This window comes from Cygnus olor, chromosome 2 (assembly GCF_009769625.2).
Source record: "Cygnus olor isolate bCygOlo1 chromosome 2, bCygOlo1.pri.v2, whole genome shotgun sequence".
In the NCBI taxonomy this organism is placed as follows: Eukaryota; Metazoa; Chordata; class Aves; order Anseriformes; family Anatidae; genus Cygnus; species Cygnus olor.
The window spans coordinates 59,252,695-59,278,453 of NC_049170.1; the positions used below are offsets into that span (position 1 = coordinate 59,252,695).

At 40.1% G+C, this 25,759-nt stretch overlaps 1 protein-coding gene across 14 annotated transcripts in view; it reads right to left on the bottom strand.

The window, feature by feature from the left end:
• HECW1 (HECT, C2 and WW domain containing E3 ubiquitin protein ligase 1) overlaps positions 1-25,759 on the bottom strand; it is a 266,693-nt gene that overhangs the window by 192,762 nt on the left and 48,172 nt on the right. For 2 of the 14 annotated variants that reach the window (XM_040548239.1, XM_040548236.1), the window contains exon 2: positions 12,997-13,054. The exons of 6 other annotated variants lie outside the window; for them this stretch is intronic. In XM_040548239.1, the coding sequence (XP_040404173.1) occupies positions 12,997-13,023 (27 nt within the window). In that variant the 5' untranslated portion in view covers positions 13,024-13,054. Of the gene's footprint in view, positions 1-2,627; positions 2,729-12,996; positions 13,055-24,727; positions 24,796-25,759 lie in introns of those variants that run through there. 6 more of the 14 variants (XM_040548233.1, XM_040548242.1, XM_040548238.1 and 3 more) reach the window with 5 other exon arrangements.

Consider the following 25,759-nt stretch of genomic DNA (forward strand, 5'->3'; position numbering starts at 1 on the left):
CATTATAACTGCCCCCTATCCACCTACTCCCACCTATCACAGCTATTTATTTCTTTCCCAACATGTGAGCAAAAATCCCTTTGGACATCTGAATTTTGGAAGAATTGTTAGTGTAACTGTTAGCACAAATATATATATATATATTTATATATACAAATATATTTATACAATATATATTACATATATATATTTGTATATATAAATTATATATATATTACACATATATATATTTGTAAAGCATGGCTTACAGTACAGCAAAAGCCAGTAAACAAGGTCTTACAGTGCAAGCAGCTGTACAAAATCCTCTGCAAATGGTTCAGCCATCCACCATGAAAATCATCAGCCTTGGGATTGCTACAGAGCCGAAGGATTTGGACAGCAAGATAACTTTACAGGATTGGGCCCTTTACTTGTGAGGCACAAGAGTGGTTTCTCAGAGCTCCAAAGGAATCACTCAATAGCATGACAGAGTCACAGGATCCCACAGTCTAATGAACACCTTTTTCCTGCAAGGTTTTACAGAGTGTACAGATGACACTGCTGCCCTTGGGAAGTCTGAAATGAAAGCGGTTGCAAATGTTTCAAAGGGATGCATGCCGTAGTAACATCAAAAAACCTTCAGCGCGTTTGTCTTAATATTGCACATCTTTGGCACACTGTATGTATATTTATTTATGCTTTATAATAAACACTAATCGGAAATCAAAGCCATTATACATCTGCAGTGGGTCAAAAGGACATTAATAGGGAGTTCATTTTTCCATTTCCTGACCTTTGCGCGTTTCCAGTTGAGCTTTACTGCTATGTTAATGCATTCTCTTGCATTTAACTTTGCTTCAGTGATGTGCAAATCATTGCAAAAATTTGAATCAAAATGAACAAGTTGGCCTCGAGGTCAGACCGGCAAGGTTTGGTGCTGGTGTGTGGGATTGATTCCCAATGCAGGCGTATTAGGGATAAGGCAGCAAAAGCTAGCAGCAGTAACCAGACATACTTTTAGCATCTACAAAGCGCATCCAACAGCAACTGCCCCTGGCAATTAAGAGCAGTCCGTATTTTCTGAGAGCACTTAAACAATCTTGTGGGCACGAGCAGATGGGAACTGGACTATTGGGCAAAATGATTGAAGGTAAATTCTTGGAGTTCAGAAAAAGTAAGGAAAACAGTTAATGATGCTTTTTCTCTTCTCCTTCTGGATAAGTAAGAATAAAGTGCTGACTAGTGAACCCAAGAGAGTGTACTGAAAGGCATACACATCACATTTCCAATTAAATGACTCCAAGAATTAAGATTTGCACACCTGAAAGTGTATAAACCAAACAAGTTTCTGTGTAAAACTGACATTTCACTGGGTTTGGACGGGATCTCTCCAAGCTTCAACATTTTAGACTACTTATGTCTCCCTAGGAGCAATTAACAATCTTACAAGTTGGTATTGACACAGTGACAATCCAACCACGGTTCACTACAGAAGGCACTTGGAAGTTTCTGCAATAGAATGCAGCTAAGAACAAAATTGAATTCTTAATTTCTCTGAAATTAGTAGCATGAAAACAATATCAAAAACAAAAAAGAAAATCAAAAATCAAAAAAGAAAACAACAAGCGAAGAATGAGAAACAGCCATCAGGCTTACCCGTGATAGAAAAAAGGTCTGAAAACATTGCCAATATTTAAAAAAAAATGCATATCCTTGTACACAACAACAGGTAAACATGCAATATGGCCTGAATATAAAAACTCAGAAAGACAACTGTAGGGAAATAATAAAAGGGTCAGTATAGTAACATTTGAAACCACGATAATACTGCACAGCTTCACTCAGCTCTTTTCACACTACAAAATGAAAGAAAGTACCTGACCATCTGCTCATACGCCACTATCAAATACTCTGAAGCCCACAACGCTAACCTTTCCTGGGGCTTTATGACACACGGACCAGGAAATCTGTATTTTGGCTTGGTTTTACACATCAGGAGCAGGCACAGAAGTGGTGCTACACTGCTGCTACGCTGCTGCAGTACTAGACAGGCAACACAGAGACTGCCTCTCACCAGGTGCAAGATGAGGCATTTGGCTGGTAGGAGGACGAGCCCTCTCCTAACATCCATCCTCATGTCCATCAGCACCAGCTTCACAGGTACAGCCCTGGTGACTGCAGTGCCAAAGACTAAACGTCTCCACTTCTCAACTTTTCAAAGCCAAGGACAATATTTACAAGCAACAATCACTGTAAGAAAAACAACAACGAACAAACAAACAAAAACACCAACACAAACCAATTGTTTGGTAGCAGGTAGTTTCTTTGATCTGCTGTTTAAAGTAAAGAAACAGTTTCAGCAGAGAGATGTCAAAAAAAGCCTGTGTGCCCCCCATGCCAGTCAATTTATTTCAAGTCTCCTCACTCCGTTCATCATGTCCAGCTGCACTTTGCTGGTGTCCCGGGAGCTCTGCTTACTCCAGAGGGGTTTCAGGAGGGAGGAGGTAAGAACAGGAGGTGGCTCTCCTCTGCAGGCTGAACATGTTGCTGCTCTTCTGTGCAGTGAGCAACTGCTGTTTGTACTGAGAAGCCCTAACCAGATGGATGCCCTACTTCAGGTTCTGCACAGGACAATGACGACCACTTACCTGATGCATTTTTGTAACCAGCGGCTTCAGTTCTTCCAGTACTTCCCCCATGCAGAAGACCAGTATCTTTAATAGCACTCACAGCGTCCTGGATTCACCCAAGTCCAGGTAAGTACCTAAGTCACCTCATTTCAGACCACAGGTTTCCAAGACTTCCCGTGTACTCAGAGGGAGGAGACAGGCTCCTCCAGAAAAAGACTGAGATCCGGGTAAGGCTTTCCCCAAGATTATTCAGCTCCACCTCCCTTCACCTCTACAATGAGCCTGTGACTGTTGGGATCCTGGGTTAAGGATGTTAAGTCAGATGGGATGGAGTAAGACATGTACATAAACTTCTCAGGATGCAAGATTTTATAGGAAAAACGTAACTGGGCAAAGTACACCCGAGGGTGGCAGAAAATGCATATTATAAGTACATTTAAGCACGTGAAATAGAAATACATCATAAGGCATATTAAAAGAACATACTAAACTCTACTACCTGATTTTTTAAGTTTTTTTGTTGCCCCTCATTTTCCAGGGAACAATATAAAATTGTTGCAAACTAGATGGCACTTCTGGAGAAAGAGAAAAATAACCGAGTAAAAGAAATTACACAGCATACCGTACACACTGCACGTACAGGTCTCTTCAAACATGTAATACCAGTAAATGCAGGAGAGGTTTACAGGAAAAGCTGTGAAGAAGTCTTGCAAAATTTAGGAGATTATGAAGGAAATGATGCAGAGTAAATACGAGCTGCAGAAGAATATCCAGTAATGTACAACGTTTCCCAGAACTGTCAGCTACAATCATTTCTCTGCTCAGAAGTAGCCCCACATTTCTCAACTCCCCAGAGTCCAAAGACTCTCCTGAAAACTTTTTGCTGAAAAAGCCATGTGTGAGTTCTAAAACCTTCAACATTATCTAATGTTGGAGCTATATTATACCTTCCATGATGACAACTGCTTGCTAAAAAACCAAGTTCATGTGATTTCTGTATTGTATACTGCCACCAGATAGAAGAAACAAACAAACAAAAAAAAGTCAAATGTATCACATAGGTCTTAGAAACAAGTTATTATTTACAAAATTCACATGCACACAAAAGGCAACAGAAAGCAACCCAGCATAGATATCAAAACTTTTTCATGTTGATGAGCCCCATTTCAGACACAAGTATGAACCTCTGCAAACCAAAGGTTCGTGGGTACGTATCGAAGGAGTATTTGTCCCGCAGAGTTGGCACCTACCTGTGCACTACTGCCTCCAACCATGCTTCTCTCCCTTCCCAGACACTCTGCACAGCACAAACAGATCCGTACACGTGTCACAGGGTGCTCATTGCTGCTACTAGCTGCACCATTTCTACAGGCATCACAAGCACCATTCCCTGCAAGAAGAGCGTAGGGCTTCCCTGCTGCCTCCCTTGCGTCTAGGCTGTCAGCAAGGTCCCTGTTGCTCTGTATCATGTCCCTCACATCTCAGCCTTTGCCATGGTCCCAGGTGACAGTTTGTCTTTCTTCTTCCCATCCCTTTTTATTCTCAGGGCATCTCTCTTTGTCACTCGTTAATATCACCTTCCTCCCCTCTCTCCTAGATAGGAAGGGGTGGGGAATGAGGCATTAAATGCTGTATCAGCCGTAAGGCAGGCACTGGTTTCCACAAGGGGACAATAAACACACAAAACCCAGGTGGGATGGAAAGTAACTCTTTTCATCCATGGTTCCTTCCAGCTGACGTCCCACTCCACACCAAAGACAGCGTTTTAAATCTCATTTCATTCATTGCCTTTCACAAGCTTTTTACCCCATCTTCATTTCTTATTAAGAGAAAAGTGATTTGAAGTGCCAGTATCTTAACCCCCTCGGGCACACAGGCAGGGCAGAGGCAGGTAGCTCTGAGCAGGCGGCTGCGTATTAATGCCTACATCAACCACTCCTTTCATCTCCAAACAACAACAAACCATTGCAGCGAGCCAGCCCCTCAGCTAGACACCAGCTTGTTGTGCATGCCCTCAGCTCCATCTCCTACCTTTCGACTAGGCCTGCAATATTCCCTGACATTTTGAAATTAATTGGCTACAGAGCTCCCATATTATCACACTACCTCCAGACAAATACAGAAATGCCATCGGCTGAGTGTGTTTGATGCTGCCTCCAATGAAATTAAAGGCAAAACTCCCTCCAGCTTCACTGTGGAACTAAGTGACTTTGCAAAACAAAGGAGCATCCAGATAGATCTCAACAGCTGCAGGGAACAAGGGCTGGTCCACAGCTAGATTATCAAAAGTTTGTGCTTTAACTACAGCACTTCAAATATTGTCATCCATGCCGCCACCTATTCTGTTGGAAGATGTATGAAACACCCAGAGCAGCGAGCTGCATTTTAGGGCACAGATTACAGCACTGACTTTCATTTGAGTTCTCAGAATGACACATAAATCCACCAGTAGATGGGTGAGGATTAATTTAAAATACAATCGTAGTTTTAAACCATGATAGCTGCATGCTTTTTTTCCACGCAATTATAGTAATAGAATACAAAACTTTTTCATTCATAACAGAAGCAGCACCCCATGAATTTAAAGTGGAATATGCTTCAGTGTTTGCTGTTCTGTCATTACCGTATAGTTTTCCTCTGGTGTCAGTGACAGGCAGAGTGAAAACTGCTTGCAAGTATTAGGAGTGCAACTGCCACAGTTAAGTGTGCTTGTTCTCAGCAGAGACTATGACTTCTTACATCTTTATGCTCTTGGGGAAATTATGACAGCATCCTCATATTTTTAATAATTAACGATTTTTAAATATACAATCATAGAATATCCTGAATTGGAAAGGACCCATGATGATCATCAGGTCCAAATCCAGGCTCCACACAGGAAGACCCAAAAATCTGACTGTATGTCAGAGCGTTGTGCAAACGCTTCTTGAACTCCGGCAGGCTCGGTGCTGTGACCGCTGCCCTGGGGAGCCTGTTCTATTTAATGTTTAGATAGAATGTTTAGATTAATGTTTATTTATTTATTTATTTATTTAAATAAAAAAATCTGTTATAACACAGGTTTTAAGAGGATCAGGGATTCTTATTTTGCTCTGAAAATCACTAAAGGAAAATAAATTTATGCTTAGTAATTGCTCAGATCCAGTGTTTTATTCTTAAAAAGAATCCTGATTCCATTAAAAACATTTGATATTACTGATAAACCACAAGTCAAAATTGAAAGAGTAAGATTTCTCTATTCCTGGACAGGTGAAACTAGTCTAGATACTTATCTCCATGGCAGGTTCATACTTACTGTTTCATCTTTAATAAAAGCTATTTATGTTTTGTTTGTATAAATCATAATAAATTGTTACCATAATTGTATTCATGAGAAAGCAAAGAAACTGGGCGAGCTATCTCAAGAGGAAGTGAGTCCTTCTGGTATTACAATCTCTAGTTTGGGAACAAGATTCAAATTTTACAAAAAGAAAATGTGATGTCTTCATATAGGGCTCAAAAAGTATCTTATATGAGAGAACAGAAGCTGTGTTCAGGGACTCTGCTTTCCTCTGGATCACTGCAAGACAAGCCGCAGCTACATGTGGAGGGTTTCCTGGGGGACTGCTAGCCAGGGTTAGACCCAAGGTAGCTTAGTAGTTTCCCCCCTGGAAAACAAGGGTGTGCACAAAGCAGATTTTCAAAGCAGAAAATGTCCAGTACAACTGAAGCAGAACTAGACCGAGTAGATGAGCAGCAGCGAACTGGTGCAAACTCCTCTGCAACCAAATAGATACCTAGAAGAGAGACGAGCCTTGCTCGCCACCATCATCACGATACACTGGACATGCACACTGAGAAGGGCAAGAGCTGTTGTGAAATTACGAGTTCTGAACTTCAGACATACTTACTTTGCTGCTAGTACATCTCTAATACAGCGATTATATACTAATATGTTGTATCACAAGATCTTGTGTGCAGGCATATATCTGTTCACGTTATCGTGGGAGGTTCTAATTTACTTTTTCTCTTTTACTCCAGTTCAAATGGGTTTGTGGTCCTGGGTTCAAAAGGTCTCAGGAGAGTTTTCAAATAGGAAGAACACTGGGAAGGGTGACCACGAAAGTATTTCACTTACTCACAAACAAAAGCACATGAATGGCTCTGAAAAAGTTTCAAGGCACAGTTTCATTTCATTTTAATGGGGACTTAAGTCTTACCTAGACTTAACCCAATGCTTTTTTTTGCTGCCATTGGTTCCCAGCAGAATTACATTTTGTAAGACTGCACTTGTAAAAGTAAGGCTCAGAACAGAATTTCTAAAATTTATTTTTCTGGTAACAACCCCTCTTATCAATGAAGTGTCCTAAATCCACCAAGGATTAGCTTCTGGCACTTTGCAATGAAAGACTAGAGCTTAATCAGTATTTATAAAAGCCTGCAGAATTAGGTAAATTGGAATACTATTTGGCTCTGCAGGTGTTAAACCTGAGTTTTGTTTTGGAAGAAAGACTGAGAGACAGACAGATCGTCACACAGCCAGTCATAGTGGCCACACGAACAATCAGACCCCATCAGATTTTTGCTGTAGGACTTGGTTCTGTTCTGTTGAGGACCATGAAAACTAACCGCTGTCTGAAAACTATCTGCTGATTTTATGCACAAATCAATCAAGAACTCTTTGGTCCTTTAAAATTAATAGCATTACTTGTCGTCTAAGATGCTGCTTGACTTAAAGGATGACATTCAACTTGAACTTAGTAAAATTGGAATAGCCATGAGGTAAAATAAAATAAAATAAAATAAAATAAAATAAAATAAAATAAAATAAAATAAAATAAAATAAAGTAATAAAATAAAATAAGCAACGCCCCAAGCAAAGGTACAGATAATGCCAGTGACCATCCTGGCTGCTGGAGCTGCTGACAGGTGGGCTCTGCCTGCCGTCCTTCTGTCCTGACACAGGTCTGCCTCTTCTCCCCAGCCACTGAGACCTGTGGAAACTCAATTATCTCAAAGCCAATTACTTCTCTCTCTTTTGCTTGAAATTAGCCAAGGGCTTCAAAAGTAATTAGGTATGGGAGTGACAGATAGACAGAAAGGGCAATCATAGAAGTCTTATCACAGCCTAGGAAGCCGAGCTATAAAAATTACCAACAGCCTCACCAATTTAATTGATTACTCACACAAGGGAATTTACTCAAGTGTGCAAGCCTGCAGAAATAGGTGTTGGGGTTTGTTACGAGCCAGCATAAAAGTGCAACAGAAGCCAAATTAAAGCGACTTCATTAGGAGCAGGATTTGACCTAAAATATAACACAGTGCTCCACCCTTTCCAGCTCTATTCTCCTACTTAGTATTTTGTCATACAGAGTCCACTGCCTTATTCTCATCCTAGTGGGAAACTTTAGTTACAAATGAAACAAAGTACATATATTTGATAGACTTCCAGCTTACTAGTAAGTCTGTGGTTAAATTTTTTCGTCCAACAATAAAGGGGGCATCAAGTAATTTTTCTTTGAGAAACAAAGAAATACAGAGATGAAAAGTTAGTGTCATGAAGAATGGACTAATTTAAATTACAAGGTAAAAAAAAATCTCCTTTATAGTTTTCAGTTTTAAAATCCCAATGCAATTACAGAATAAATTCACATAAGTCTGAGATGATGTATTTGACAAGGCTTACCCAATGTACTGTAGAATATTTTTTTCACTATGCAACTTGCTCTGTAAGTGGTTTAATATTAATCAACTTAGACATTCATTGATTTTAATTAGCTTTATCGGAGAATCTCACAAACTAATGGATTTTTTTTCAGCCAGTTTCTCTGTTGGCTTTGAAGAGATGGACCACATTTTGAGAAAAGATTTGAGAAATTCAAAACCAAAATATTTGTGCAAGTCAAAAAAAATATTTGTGTGTGTCATTCAAGGGAAAAGCTGCAAAATACTATGGATGCAACATAGGCGCCCAGTTCGGAAATGCTGAATGTAAATAAAAAGCATATTTGTCATTTACAAAAATAAATAAATTATAGTCTTTTATCTCAGGTTTTTAAAAGGCCCATTAGCTTCCAGCTGACAACAGCTGCTTAAACAAGAGGTTTTAAAGCAGCATCAAAACTTCAAAGGCATAGCCCTTGTTTTTGATTGTTTCCACCTACCATCCTGTGGTACAGGCAAGAGGCTCATGTGTGTGGGCACAGATCCATGCAAAACTTTTCAGTTCCCCTGCACTGAATTTACATCTCACATCCTCTGGGTGTGGTGAAAAGACTCCTGTGATGTCAGACTTTGAATCAGATACTGTCCCACTCTTTTCTATTCCTACATACACGACGTTAGATAGAAAGCACTGCCATCTCCCCATCCTTCCAGTTCTGTGGTATAATGGCAAACTCATCACCAGATTTCATTGCAAGGCCTCTTTTCCTAATCACTCAAATGCTCACGGTGTTGGGTTGTGCTGTTTTTTAATGCTTGCCTTTGTTTCTGCTGGTGCCCTTAATCCCCCTCGTGCTCTCCCAAATGTACAGTTATTCCCCTACAAGGCTGCTGGATAATAAGCAAATAGAATTGCTCCTTCAATTAAACTGCTGCTGGAAATAGGGACTGACGTCAACAGGAAGAGGGAATTGTGCCAAAAATGAATCCATTCCTTAATTTCTCCATTAAGACACAACTATCATCCTAGCCAATATTTATGTTACTCTAATTAAAAAGGCATTAGGAGAGCAAGGGCTTGGCTTCACAGCTCCACCTCTCCGCAGCCCGCTGCCTCCTACCGTGGCTTAGCCCAACTGCTGCCCCCTCGTCAAGGGTCTGCAGGAAAAGCCTGCTGCTTTCCTTCACGCCTGCAGGTTTGCTAAATGCTCTGTCTTTTGCACCTGAATGCATTTTGGTGGGCCGCTTAGCTCTTCTGCTAATCAGACAAACATATGAGAAGAGATGCAAAGTTTGAAACGTGCTCTGCGTGTTATCATTAGCAAAAGTAGGTATTTTTACAGCGGAAAATAAAGCAGTCACAAAATTCTTTCGTTTTGATAAGTGGGAAGGCTTTTGGCTGGAATACAGCTTCCAGGTATGGCTTCTTCCTCTGTCTGTTTTGGTTTATTTTTAATAATACAGACATTCAATTTTTATAGTAAAGAAAATAAATTCACTTAACTGTTGTTTGTTTGAATTTCTGCTTAAGAACTACTACTCTTTGCAGGAGAGCATCTGAAAAGTTTCTGTATATTGAGTCCTAACTAAACCACAATTCTACACCAACCATGTTTAATTTAGGAACACTAATGTGTCTTTCTTTTTTTTACCATAGCTAACTTGTCTGATTAAAAAAATGATCTCCCCATGTGATGAATTAATGGCTTTTCTTATATAAATCATTTGTGTGTTTTAATACAAACAGAATTCTACAAAAAGGACACGCTATAATGGTCACAGGTAGAGTGAATATAATGTAAAGCCTGCACAAAAGCTGATTTTTTTAAGCAATGGAACAATGTAAACCCTCTTCCCTAATGAAGAACTAAGCTGAAGCCAATTGTTCCTTGTCTCATCTAGAGTAGACCTTTTAAAAAACAAGGAATGTCGTCTTGCAGGAGCTAGTGTCAGCCACCACATACTAGAGCACTAACTCCTTTCTGAGACATGATTTTGCTTGTGCTAATACAGTTTTTCTGTTTTCCCTTCCAGCCTTTTATAGCTTGCATTGAGATTTGGGTGCTTATATTATTAGGGCTACTACTATAATATTATTAGGGACTTCTCTATACCACTTCCACAGTTAAGGGAGAGAAAAGGGTGCTCTGATATACCAATAGGAGCCTGACTGCACTCTGTTGAGTGTACAAAGTATACTTAGGGAAGTTAACTTAAGGAACTAAAATAAAATAGGTGCTTGAACACAGAGCTGTGATGGTGCTCAGGCCTCCCCAAGGGTTTGGAGCGGTCCTGCACCCGGCAAGTCTTCAAACCACTAACAAATACTAGCATTTATCTAAAATATTTATCTCAAATATCTACGCACAACTCAATCAAAAGGTTCGTCTGCAAGGTCAAGTATATGACCATGCAGGTACGTACTGTTCGCTGCCACAGACTAAATCATGCATTTGTTTTAGTTTGCCTGAAGCAGGCCATATTGAGACAGAGGGAAAGCAATTTTTTTACTTAATAACGGCAAGGAAGAAGAAAAATATGTTCTGTAACAGCTGGAATTACTGTTATAAACTCAGTTAAATGTTTTTTTCCATGTAGGTGGACAGAATACAGGAGGTGGGGCAGGGAACTGGGGAATGACTCTTCTTTTTTTATTAATTTTTTTTTTCACTCTCCAGACGCAACGGAGAATGGCAGAAATTGAGCCAAAGGTGCATTTTCAGTTAATTAATTTTGTCAAATAAAAGTTCTGTGATGGATCTAATAGACAGCACTTCGTGACAAGTACCTACAATTTGCATCACTCTGGTAAGTCTGAGTATAGCTGTCCTCAGACTGAGGACTGACCTTAAACAGAAAACTTGCCCAAAGAGAGAAAGTATCACCGCCAGTTGAATGTGTGGCAGCAGGCAGTTAAATTACCTTCTTCCTGCTGTCGTGACTTACTGAAATATCGTCAGCTTCTGGCAAGGTTCTTGGTGGGAGGTATCTTATACAACTACATCTGGGAATTCCTTTGTTTTGTACGTAAGGGCCCAAATTTGTTACATTTATGCAGTGGTGAGAAATGTATTTGTTCAAAACTTAGGAACCTTCATCACCACAGATGAACTCGAAAACACTGCCAAATAGATCCTTCTGGTGCACAAACAAAAAAACTTTTTGCTTTTTTAAGTTTCAAAGGTATAACATGATCCATTTTACTAACAAAACTATTCTTAATCTTTTCTGCTGTTAAAGGTGCCCTTCATTGGTCTCTTCAATTGAGAAAAAACATGCAATCCTACAATGAAGAGCATCATCTCTTTTGGGGGGATATTCTATTTAGTTTTTGGACCGTGGCCAAATTGAAAAATTGAAATCCTTTTTTTTTTTTTTTCTTTTTTTTTTCCTTTTTATCCTTTTTCTTTTTCCCCAGAGTAATGGAAAGAAACTGCCAAAAGCCTCTGGAGATGTACTTACCTTATGCAGCAGTTTCAAAAGTCATATTGTTGGGTGAAATGTCAGGTTGTGAACAGTTTTCACAAGCTAGAACATTCAAGGATTACTTTTCACCAAAGGCATTGTTCTTCCCATGACTTTCCAACGCACCTTGTGATTCTGTATGCACTGTATAGCAGATGCTTCTGGGGAAATTTTACATGTTTAGTGTAGAATACCACTGAGTTTACAGCTATGGAGAGGTGAAAGGAAGAGTGCTGTTGGACACTGTCATAAAAATTTGCAGTTGTTGTTATCGAGAGGCTCTATCTATTTCCACAGCAATTCCAGCACCGCTTTATTTGCACAGAGGCTCAAAACATTCCACAGCAAAACAGCCAGTGCTGGAGGCTCTCAGTAGCTACTACACAGTGCAAAATTCAATATAAAAAGGATACATCCTCATGAAACCAGAAGAATATAATGACCTATCACATACAAGGGTGTTCACAGAATTTGTATTCTTCACAGAATTAATGCTATTTGGAGGACTAGTAACAAAGAAAAATGTAGAAGCAAACACACAAACAAAAACCCCAACCATAACAACATTTCATTGACAGAAATAACACCAGATAAGCTTTAATGCACATTCTGTCTTGCTTTGATAATGCATGACAATTAGAGAAAGAACTAAGCTGTGCAGAAAGATGCATACAGCAGCAGTGTGTTATGCATGCACATCATCTCACGGATTCCCCTCGTACGTGGTTAGTGCCAGTCATACATTCCTGCATCTCACACATTAGTGTCTGCTGTGATGGCTGATTTGTGTGCCTTGATGACTCAGAATTAATTTGCAGTTAAAAGCTGTAGGTTTCAGGAAATGCCTCGTGAAGGTGAGCAGTTGATGCATTCTGTGCTTTGCCTACGCATGAAGGCATGCAACTGCAACATTACAGCTGCCTGCTGCTCCCAGGACCTCCTTGCTATGATCTTAATTGCCATGTCTTGATTCGAGAAAAATTCTTGGGCAGGCCGTATTAAAACACAATACAAAAACAACACTGATATCGGATGGTAGGTTCAAAAATGAAACAAAAATGAAACAGAAACAAAACAAGGAAAGATCATTTCAAATGAAGCTTGACTGGACGTGTTGCTGAAAAGGTGCTCAGATTACCTGAACTGCTTTCTTTGATCTTAAATATGGACCGGGGGCAGCTGCAACGAGCTCTGAGCTTTGGCACATTCCATTATGAATGGTAGTGAATTTATAATGGAATGGTATGGATGGTTTTTATAATCAGAAAAACACACTGACCTTAACACTACACAGGTGGAGCAGCATAATGACCCGCCAATTGTACGCGCATCAATTCCTGGGGAAAAGTTCAATGAGGTTAACTCAGCATGTATCCCGTAAGCAACATAAGCGACATTTATAAACATTGCTTTTCTACCAAAACTGTCTTTGCCAACATTTTATTAATTGACTTGCTTCACCGTTGGACAGTGAGTATATCTTACCCATGTTAACAGTGTATGATATCATGCTCTGGTAGACCTGAATGTTGTCATGCACTTCAACACTGAAATATGTGTGTTTAAAAAATACAAACGGGATTAACTACAGTAAATTTTGCAGACTATACACGATTAAGCATCATATTCATTTGATTCAAGAAGCATCTGAAAGAAAGCAAGAAGCCTGGATATAAGAAAAGGCACCATCAGTGGATCTTCAGCTTCACCATAAAATCCTCACGTTGAGGGAGCTTAGAGAGGTAGCAGTCGACCAGCATTTCTGTGTCCTATCAATTTATTGATACCCTTGGATATCATGGGGACCAGCTGCAAAGGAAGTTTATTTCAATGTGCTGTACTTGAGCCGACCTGGTATCCAACATAATTTTAGTAGTCCAAGATCAGACCACAAAATAATGAATGAACCTCAACTTCTCTAATTAACTGCAACCAGTGCTTCAAAAACCTACATATTACAAAACTACACAGGGAGAATCGATGAAACAAAGAAACTTCAACCCGAATCAGTGACAGCTAATCAGCAAGGACAGAAGGCCCCCAAACATGCAATAACAGTGTTTTCAATTAAAAAAAACATGAAAGACATCCACAGTTCAGCCCCAGCAGCAGCATTTACATCCGTATTTTCAATTCATTCTCTCTGCTCCTCTTTGTGACTGAGGCACTATGACATTTGCAGCTCCTCCACTGCACTAGCAGGGCAAGCTCCTCAGCAACAAACTAGTCAAATATCCCATGTCCCATAGAATCATATAGATTGAAAAAGACCTTCAGGACCATCAAGTCCAACCATCAACCTGACCTACCACGTCCCATCACAAAGCCACATTCCTTAGTGCCACATCCACATATCTCAGATACCTCCAGGGATGGGGACTGCACCATTTCCCTGGGCAGCCCGTTCCAATGCTTGACCACGCCCCTCTGTGAAGAAATTATTCCTAATGTACAGTCTAAACCTCCCCTGACAACCTGAGACCATTTCCTCATGTCCTATCACTCGTCACCCAAGAAAAGAGACCGACAGCCTCCTTGCTGCAACCTCCTGCCAGGTAGTTGTAGAGAGTGATGAGGTCTCCCCTCAGCCTCCTCTTCTCCAGAAAGCAGAAAAAAGTCTTATAAAAACATGATTTAAATGACTACTAAAACTGTTAATTCAACAACAGCACAAAAATGAACAAGACAACCAAGAGAGGAGGGAAAGGTAGCAAATTTAGGAAGAATGTCCACTATTTGGAAATGCTCAGTTAAAGAAAAAAAAAAAAAAAAAAGATTTATAAAATAAAGCAATGCCATTTTATCAGACAGGAAGACTTTTAAAATACACAACGGCCATGAAATTAAAGAAAGTTAAAGTGCACGTCATGTTGTCATCTCCCTGTGCCCTTCTTCGGAAGACACTAAATCTCATGTACATAATTCATTTCAGTCCCAAATTTACCAACTGCCTACAGTTTGGTGGCCTTTGCTTTTACTGAAACAGTCTATTTACATTGGAAATAAAATGGGGTTATCGCACAGTTGGATGAAGCCCTCTTTGGAAACAATCTCAGCGAACTTTATCCATGCACACTGTTTTCAGTTGTCCATGAGGAGTAGACGTGGCACAAAAACTCTTCCAAATAACCAGGACTGCCTCTCAAAACCATTGTCACCATGTACTTTTTTTTTAGCCACATGGAAACTCATTTGAGACTTAATAGCTTTGCCCATGGGAAAAAGTAGTATTCTGTAGGATTTTTTTATAACATAACCCAGTCACTTTGCTTTCCTGACAAGAAATGAGACACAAACATACCAAGGCTGCTTACATTTCAGTACCAGAAGCAATAGTAAGGCAACCTAGTGCAAGGTACGTACGGTGCTTTCCCCATCTCTGCCAGGATGTTCGCAATGACACTGCTAAGGTGACTGATGCCAGCGCTTCTTTAGGGCACCAGCACGTACACACATATATGCAATGTTGCCAGGAAAGGCTGAATGACATCCTGGTGTTTTTTGAAAAACTCTTCTGTGCTAAGTCTCTGCTTATCGTGATTTGGGAGAAAAGCATGGTTCTCTTCCTAACCAGATTCTTAGGCAACTTTCAGAAAGGGAAATTTCATTATACATAGGCAGCATGAAAAACACACAGTCCCACTCCCACTCTGAAAGGCACAGAAAGCATTTTTTTGCACTTAATGTGGCAGGCCGTGTTGGGATGCCTTCACGCCTTCAGGCCAGAAAGCAAGCATCGCTCAGAGTTTGTGGCAGGACTGAGAAAGGCCCCAGGCACACTCAGTCCCCATTTGAGGCCTACGCAGTGTAGGGCAGCGGGGTGCAACCCAGGGCCAGGGCCCTGCCCACCCACAGGTGTGTACACTGCACGCGGGGCTGCACGCTCCAGCTTTAATAGCAATAAACAGCAAAAGTGCTATCTTACATATCAATAGATTTACTCAGGGGGACTTCTCTGTTAAATAAGTGCTTCAGAAGTGTAATTAGGGTTGGAGTGTTCTTAAAGTACACTGGAGAGCCTGTGATCACACAGAACATCACTCAGATAAAACACGGTTTTCTGTATTTCTTTGTCTGTCCTTGTTCACCTATGAATTCCCATCTTTACATTTAGATTGCACATTTCCTGGCACTTTTGTTTGGTTTTCGTGTGGCATTCAGTGCAGCATTTACCCTCCCCTTCTCAGTCCACGACGGGGTCGGCCAGTTGCTATTGAAATAAAAGTCTAAAAAGCACTTATTTCAGTAAAGGCACAAACAAACACACACTCTCAAGAGCCTGGAAAATCAGTACTACCAGGATTTGAGCCTGTGTGCTAAGGAGGTTAGAGGAACAGTGACTAGAGACTACAGGAGATTGGCTATTTGTGTGCCAGGACCACATGCAAGCCTGAGCACCCCTTCATTTCCCTGTTGGGAACAATACAAGTTTTCAACAAAATCACTCCAGCATCCCCAGGAGATGAGTGGTTTCTTCTGAGCTCTCTGCATGACATTAGAAAAGTGACAAGCGAGGAGGAGAGTCCCCCCAGGCAGTGGAGTTTTCCTAACCTATTTCTCCTTCTGAAAACCCTGGGGAATTCAAGTTTATTCAGTCAGTGTTTACTCCCTCTCCTGATTTCTGTTTTCATCTCCCTCAACTCTTCTAACACCTTCTCTTTCATCACCCATCACTTAACATTAAGGTTTCTTGTTTGCTATCCAAATCAGACAAGCCCAGCTGCACCTCAGCACCACTCCTTCCAGGTTTATCTCCTTTGTCTCTGCTGTAACAGTATCTTCCCTTCTCCTCCTCCACTTTTCATTTCCTCCTGCTTTGTCCCTTCCTGCACAGAAGCAGTTGCTAATCCCTACAGCCGATGCTTGACCCCCACCCCTGCCTCTTAAGCAGTGGCAGGGTAGCTTCTGGATGGCTCTGCTCATCATACAGGCTGATTAACATCTTCTTTAATGCATACCATGCCCTTCCTGACATGACTGTAAGACCCACACCCTGCTGGTACCCGGCATCTTGCTTCAAATGTCTACTCAGAAACACTTTTTTTGCAGCAACTTGTTTAGGAAACCAAAAGATAAACCTCTGATCATGTTAAAGTTGACGTGCAAGCAACTAAAATCCATGTTTTACATATCCACATACATGTTCACACAGCTACCCATACACAATTCCATTTCCACTGTATCATTGCCTCCTGCTGCTGTGCTTTTATTTATTTTTAATATCTTTCTATATTGCTTGCACTTAGCCTGTGAACTGCTTAGTGCCTTGAGGCAGTTTGTATAGTAATTAGCACAAATGATCTCCAGGCATGATGTGCAGTGCTGCCTAATAACAATGCAGTCTTTGCAGGAAAACCCATTCAAGGCTGAAAAATTATTTCTCCCAGTGGTCAACAGTTTGTTCCTGGCATCAGCGAAGGCTTGTGCTCAGGTCCCCGTAGGCTCCATGCCACTTGCACAGGGCTTCGTCTAGCACCGCTCCCCAAATATTGAGCCACCAGCTCATACAGAGACGGAGCACCACAGCCATGCTAACAGAAGATACGCTTTTCTCTACCAACAATATTAACAGTTCTGTTAACAATAACAGAAAAGCAGGCACGCTTTTTTCTCCTCTGCAGATGCACTCTTCTGTTCCTCCACTACTTCATTTGCCCTTGCCCCCTGCATCAGTCCCAATATGCCATTAATTAACAGTTGCCTGCTGAATGCTTTAAGCATCATCTTTGCATTAAAGGGATCAGAATGACATTTAAGAGATCAGAATGACTTTTTTTTTTTAACCTTCTCAGATAGTCTGATATTTGAAAGGTTTTTTATTTTTTATTTTCTATAAAGATCAGAGAAAAGAAGGAAGCAGTACTTATGCTGGAAGTGTTTGTTCCTTCTGTCTCAACAAATAAAAATGTACCAAAAAATCTTGTATTTTTCAATTTTGCTAATTATGCTCGCTATATGAAGTCACTATTACAATGCATTTAGCTACAGCAAGAAATATATAAAATCCCTTAGAATAAATGCTCAGTGTTGTGACTGCAAGACAGATCTTTACAAATTATCATGTGCAAATTAGCTAAATATCTCACAAACCAGTATAAAAATTAGTCATTTTCTTTTTCCTTCAGTAGACAAAAAGAAAAAAAAAGTAATGTCATTAGGAAAAAGAATTAATATGTTAATTGAGGATTTTAATTGCACAGAGACAAACCTCAATTGTCTTGAAAACTGGCTCAAAATCAGAGCTACATCTGTCGTGGAAAGCACTCTAGATTTTCAAGTAAAGTAATGCATAAAATCTGTACATATTAATGTACAATGAAACCTCTGATTGCTCCATACCAAAGAAATTAAAAAGATAACAACTGCATGGCCTTTTCAGGTGAGATCCTCCATCTGCTAATCTGTAAATCTACCATGTTGTTCTCAGTTTGCAAGCCAGCCTTCGAAGGAATCGGGTAGTAGCAGCAGTAACCAACAGCTGACATTATTAAAAATCTGACTGCTATTATAAATGCTGATACATTAAGTTGTAGTATAGAAGCAAGGTCCTGAACCAAGGCCCTCCATGTAGCAAGGAGACATATGAACATGGAACAAAATACATGATTTCTGCTTCCAACAAGGTGAAATCTCAGAGACACCCACCTACCCACCAAGAGCTTCAGATGAACAGAATCTGAAGAGAACAACTACTGTAGGAAGCTGTGGTCTCAGGACAAACTGAGCCCACCTGAAAGAGGCAATGGAAATAGGATGATGCAGTGTTTCATCTGCCTGCCAGGCAGGTAAGGACAACAAGAGGCTGTGAAGATTTACTGAAAAGGGGACAAGCATTGCAGGAATGTCGGGATCAAGTTATGAAAGAGAACAAAATTCACCTTGCTTTGGTGAGCCTCTGGAAAATGGGGCTCCTCAGCAACTCCTCCTCTCTCCTACAGATTTTTCCAGGCAATTCACCAAACATTTAGCTGTTATATAATGCTGTGGCTGTAGACAATGAAAACTAAAGAAAGTTGGCGTCATTGTACCAAAAGGAAGTGCATTAGGGGTGATGTGTTTCTTTATCCTCAGCTTTAGTTATCCTCTTATATGTGGTGAAATGAGGCATCCACCCACTTGCACCTAATATTTTGGTTAGCAGTGACATTTTGCAGGAGAAGCAGTCCATATATATATTTCGCTACTTTTCAGTTTTTCTTGTTAAGCAAATGTCATGCTGATGGCAGGGATCAGCAGTCCAACAACCAGGCACAAAAGACTCCTGCCTACTGTGGGACACAGTTGCAAGACCAGCAGCAGCTAAACTCTTCCCACAGCTCTGACACCGGGACTCAGCGCTTGCCTTAATAGAAAACATTTTGTTTGACCAGGTTGAACTGTGTACAACACCACTTCTTCAGACGGAGTAATTCCTCATCGCTCCACTGGCTCCAATAGACTATAATTAACAACTGGTTGAAGGCCCTGGCCTCAAGTCTTCAGTCTCTCTCTGACAATTGTGATTTTCCTGGTGATGTGGATACTTGGCAGTACACCGACTTAAGTAGAAAAACAGTTTAACACAGTCCGTCAGCCACTTGTGAAATGAAGTCGGGTCTGAACTGCCGTCCTGAAGGATCAGTGGAATACTAACACATGCAGTTGGATTAATGCTTACCAAATGAAGTTCACCACTGAAAGAGCTGCAAATATCAGGCACAAGGAAGCCAGACCCATCTTCCAAAGAACCAGGCATGAGTGAAGGGTCAGTATTTGCATCCCTTATCCTGATGCCTCTAAAACCTTGTACTTGCAAGTGCAATTTCAGGGTCTGTCTAGAAGCATCTTTTTGCCAAACCAGAAAGTAGAGATGGGGGAATAAAGCGAGTTGAAAAAAAATAGAACACATGACAGCTATGCAGTAAACTACTATATTTCGTATTTGAGTAGGATGTTAAAGCTATTAGACTTATAGCAGGAAAAGGTACAAGACAGAAAACTTTATTTAGCACTGCCTAAATGCCATTACTCGTCTCTGACTGCAACAAGCCACTAAAGCCCGTGTCTGCAAAGCAGCAAGCTTCAAGTATAACAAGCTGCTGTTGGACATCTCTGGAGCTGGCAATCTCCTCAACTTATCTGATGAATTGTGACACGGAAACATCCAATTATCTGTTAGCAGCACCAGAAGCATCTTCTCCCAATTGTTCGGTGTAATGACCATATAAATAAAAATATCTGCAAACTACAGCTTACATCTAATTGTCAAAAAAGAGGGAAAAAAAAGAAAGAAAGAAAGAAAGAAAGCAGCAATCCCAGCAATAACAAACTTCTGTAACAGATAAGTGCTAGACCCTTTAGCTCATTTCTAAACCACTGGATATCCTAAAGGTACACAGCCTCGCAGCCACAACACTAACCCTGCTCACTGGACAAGGCTCAGCATCCTTATTATTTCAGTGGAATCACCCTGTGCCCCCATCTCATTCTCTTTTTACTACAGATATAACCACATGCTATAACAGCAAACTGGCGTTTTCCACACCAAAGAAACAAATTTATTACTGTATTAAAGGTCCTTTTTTGTTTGTTTTGTTTTGTTTTGTTTTGTTTGTTTGTTTGTTTGTTTTTTGGATAGTTCCGTGCAGAAGATGGAAGTTACAGTAAAGAGATTATATTTGGGGGCCGAATCCACTACCTAAAAGGATTTTGCAAGCTCTGGGCCTAGCTATGCTAAAGTTTTATTTGCTTCCTTATGAACACACAGGCAAAGGTTAACGTAACAGCATCTTGCAGAGTTGTATTTAGAATCACACCATTCACTTCTTCAAAGCAATGTTCACAGACCCAGTTGCTAAAGGAAGATATAAAAGGAAAAAATTGAAAAGCTTTTTTCCTCCTTGGATAAAAAAAGAAAAATAAGAAGTCCCAAACCAGAAGTATTACTTCTGGTAACTGGTTGGCTCCATCTTTCCCTGCACAAAATGCCCTGGGGACCGACCTCAGCAAAACTCTGTTGAGGAATGATCCAGGGGACCTTGGGGAAAAGCAGGCAACCGGTGCCAGCTCTGGAGCTACCAGCAAGCTCAGTATCTCAGCAAGGGGATACTTGAGTGATACTGATACACAGATAAAACGTAAAGCCACAATGATTGCTGGACACAAATAATCACTAATTTATCTGGCAGTCCACTTGCACGGCATTTCAAGTTCGCTATAAGCGAAAGAGATTTTTATACTCGATAAAAGTGATAAATAGCATAATGAATCAGGCAGGCAGACAGAAGCACTAGGCTTTACAAAAGGCCACTGAAGAAGGCAAATGCTGTTTCTCAAGTAGACAGAGTTGGAGCAGAGGACACATTCACCGGGGGGGGAAGTGGAAGCTTATTTTCATAGAAACCTGGCCACAAGGACAACAGCAAACAGACCAGTATGTCCTACCTGGACCACTAACCTCCCACTTTTTGCCATGCATCATTTTCTAAATGGAAAGAGCAAGATGAAGCGCGTCTTTAAAACCAGGCCATTTAGATAATTCCCATCTAAACAGGGTCAGACCAGCAGCGTTTCACCTTCTCAAAGTATCTCAGACAGTCTTAAATACATGACCTGGATGAAAAACAGTTACTTCCAATTGATTATGTTGTTTTATTTTTAATAAGACCTAGGAAATAATAGTGTGAAATTCCTGTACTGCTGAAATTGATTATAATTTGCTGTTAACTTCTTCAAGGGTGAAACATTGGCCCCATTAATTACACCTTGCTTCCCCTTGAGTTTTGCCCTATAAAAAGCAGCAGTAGATTAAATTAAAAAAATAAAAATACAAAATCAAAGCCAAGTTTTACTTCTGTAAGTGTGAGAGCTGTTGATATATATTTTTTTTAAGAATAAAAATTAAGTGACAAGCTCTCTCAGACAAATAGACATTAGAGAAGGATGTAAGAGAATGTTTCTATTTCTGCTTTCCATATCCATATTTCCATAGTGGATTCAGAATAAAGGGCTAAGTAACAAAACGATTTCTAAGGATAAGTAATCTTTTCCAAAACAAGTTATTTACTTGAATACATTTTATCATTTCTGTAACCCTGGGAATTTAAAGGACAGTCTTACCTCAAAACAATAAGCAAATATGTTGTGAATTTATTTTATTTTTCTGCAGAGGAACTGATTGATTTTCTCTTGTGCTCTCCCTCGACCTGCTTAAGATCACTTCTATATATAACACACCTGCGGTGCCATCAGGAAGCCTCTGAGATTTTCTTATAAACATACAGATCAGTTTTGCAGGTTAACATCTGCATTAAAAAAATTGATTAAAAAAAAACTTTAATTATACTAATTTTTGGGTCACATTAGTAGCTAAGATAACAGGATCAGTATTCCATCTGATGCCAAGACTTCATGCAGAGTCATCTGACCCTATATAACACTAATTAATATGCAATATATATATATAATTAATATACAATAAATAAATAAAATCAGATTCACAATTCTTTGCATTGAAACAAGCAGGAGCTAACCCTTTTTTCTTAATAAAACTCATTATTTACGATCACTTCGTTGCTTCCTTTTATTCTTCTCTTCTTTTGGTACTCCTTTCATAGCACCGAATCATCTTTTTAGGACAGCTGAGTGCTCTTTCCTCTTCTGGCAATAAAAAAGTTTGAAATTGTCCATGGTCTGCTCTGAAAGCATGGCTGGAACTGTCTTCCACTCACAGAAAATAAAGTTACACCTCTGCTTTGGGGAGGCTGTTCTGAGTCCAAACACCTCATCAGCTGAAACCGAGACTGGTGAGCACACCCATCTCAGCACAACTGGCGGGGACAGGAAGGACCCTGGGGATGGTTCCCTTGTTCACGAGACAGTCCAAGCAGTGGAAGATGCTCAGTATGAAAGGGATGCAACGTCCACAAGGCTTTAAGCCAGAAGACTGGGTTTTTGCCCCCTCTCCTCCAGCACTGCACCTCAGACCAGGCCACTTAACTTGACACAAGACATCAGGCGTGCATGTTGAACGCTGTGCAGCAGGTCAGGATCCCATCCCCTGGGGCCCGCGGTGGCTGGCAGCCATTATTACTTTTAAAGTGCATGCTGTCAGCTCAGGGGCTTTGGACAGAAGTGGCTGTCTCCTGGAAACAGTCCATCTAATTTGCACAGCCCTTGCTCACACAGCATGGCGCAGAGGAGGTTGAAAAGAAGAGGTGCTTGGGGCATCTCTGTCTATTCTCTGTTACGCAGCCCAGCCTGTTCCTTCGCATTACACATGCACCAAATTTACGTTGATGACGGTTCTACTTGATGTACCAACCTCTTATCTCCCGTGTACATGTTTACCTGATGGTATACAATTGTTGCAGCTACAAGAATTTTCAGCTACAACAGCCTCTGCAGGATGCACTCTGCCGAGGTGGATATTTTTACTGTATATTACATTATTATAAACAGATCGAGAGCTAAATCCTGGAACTAGCCCATGGTATTAATTCTAATTTAGTTTGGGCCTGATTCCAAATGGGTGACTACGCATGCAAACATTCGTCTGAATGTACAATTGGCTGTTACGAACACAAAATTATTTCTTGTGCTCATGCATGCATAATTTACACACACTAATTTGGATGCCAAAGTGAGTCCCTAACAGAATTCCAGTGATCAGATTTAACTTGAAGACTGCTGTTTAAAGAATACATATGTATCACAGTTGTGTGTTCTTCAGCTGCACAAAAAGGAAGTAACTGAGAAATTCATTGCTGTTTCTATAACTAAAAAAACCTTCATTATAAAGCTATCACTTTTCAGCTGACTGCTGGTTTCTCCACCCCTGCCCCAATCCCTCAGTTATTTTCCCCCATGCTGTGTAATTTCTACTTAGGCATTGTGGCATACAAGCAAAGTCATCCATCAAAAGTAATCAACAGGAAATGAATACTGTTAAGTAGCATGTTTTCCTTCATGTACATTTGAGTTTTATGCTTAATGCATGAAAATCAGATGTCCTCTCAGGAACCAGTAGTTGGCTTTGGAGTTTCGAAGTGAAATTGCAAACAAGTGAGCCCAGTGAACCACGAGTGACCTGTGAATCATCATCTAAACCGTCACGAAAAATGTTAGGCAAATTGTGCTGATGAACAAGCAAAGTGGAATTATTTTTCTCTAGGTAATTCTCAGGTTAAAGTTGGTGGTGTTATTTCCAAAATAAATTAATAAACATTGATTAAGTGTATGCTTCAGGAGCTGCCTGGAATATTACATTTTGTCACAAGATCATAAAAAAATCACGCATAATCATCATCAAATACACAATTAGCAGAGAAATACCCCTGGAAACAGGACCTATGCCAACAAAGAGACTAATTTTTGCAGACATTTTAGTCTTCACCTGCCTGTTGTTGCACTAATTTTTCCCTTTTTGGTCACCTTTGTTTAAATGGGAAGGGGGGTATTTTTTAAGTTATAAAAGAATTTTAAGGGAATTCATATAGCCTGGAAGGTGTGTGGTTTCTTTTTTAAATGTTAACTTTTACCAGTATGAGCATTTGTTTCCCTAAGTTAGCAGCTCTTAAATCATGTATTCGAGATGCTAATTTGTAAAGTACAGTCCAAAGACTGTTCATTCAAATCAAGTAAATTCATCCTCAGTTATAACTCGGGTAAAAACAGGCCTCATATGTGACAATTGACATATACGAGAAATGTTTTGGCAAACAGCCTTTCTCATGAAACAGTCTTCCCAGTGCTACTGATTCAGAATACAAGCAGCAAAATATAATCGGGAACTTACCCTGCCTCTCTCACCTATGTTAGTGTCTCCTGTGATCAGAAGTCACTTAGAAATGTGCTGACACCTTTCATATGCAATTAGCAGAGGTGGAAATGACCTTACCAAAACTAAAGATGTAGCTGTTCCAATTCTGCAAATTAAGGCATATACTTAGCTATATGAATAAAACCATGAAAGTCAATGCAATTATGCAAGTGCTGGTAATCAAGCTGGCATTTGAGAACACAATTGTTACCTGTTAGAGTTTGTTACTAATGGGAATTTGGGCACATCAGGGCATTCTGGGTGCTGGAAGATTCGTTCTGCATTTCATCCCTTTTAAGAAAACAGAAGCCAGTAAGAATTCATTACAAAATTTGTATTTATATTAAAATGTTGTGTTACCATTGCTTTTATTGTTTATATGTACGTTTAGAAACTTGTACATACACACACATATATACATATACGTATGCATATGTATCCTTATTTGTCGGCATAACTTACATGAGATGTATCTTTTTTTTAATTAAAAAAAGCACTGCATATCATGAGAATAACTTAGGTTGTATTTACGGTAACATAAAAGATAAGGCACTGTTCGTTACATGAATTTAAAGTGAGTATGTTTTTCCAACACAGAACACTTCTGAGCATTTTACCCCACTTGATTGATACTTTACATTACATCCAGCAGTTCCTCCAGCCAACATCGTGTTTTTCAGCTTAGTGAAAATACTCTCCTTAGGTCTTATGCAGACTTAGCAAAGGAAAAGATCTGAGCTGTACAGATACAATACAAGACAGTATTGTAAATATTTGGCCAAAAGCATTCTGTTGTTTATTTTGTAATGTTTGAGAAGGTTAATGACTAGGATTTAATTGAAGCTTTTACAATATTCAGTATTCATCAAAAGCCCAATCCTGTCTTTATGGCGGGTTTCTAACTTTAATTTTTCAGAGAATCTGGTAAAGGTCATCCCTAAAGGCCCCCCAAAATAATCACAAGACAAATTTAAAGTCTTTCTCACAAACCTCATTTTTTTCCAAAAGAGTTTCTTGACCCATGTTTTTAAGAACCCAGGGTGGGCAATAGGGAATGGGAGATTAAAGAGACGGAGATATGAGCGAGGAGCTCCAAGAGGAAGAGATTTGTGCACGGGCTGCACACTGCCCAGTGCAATGCAGGACCATGCAGCAGCTTGTGCAGAGCCTTCTCTGCCCCATTCCCAGCCCGCACCATATGAGCATCTGAAGAAAACAGACAGATGAAGACTGTGAGCACCTC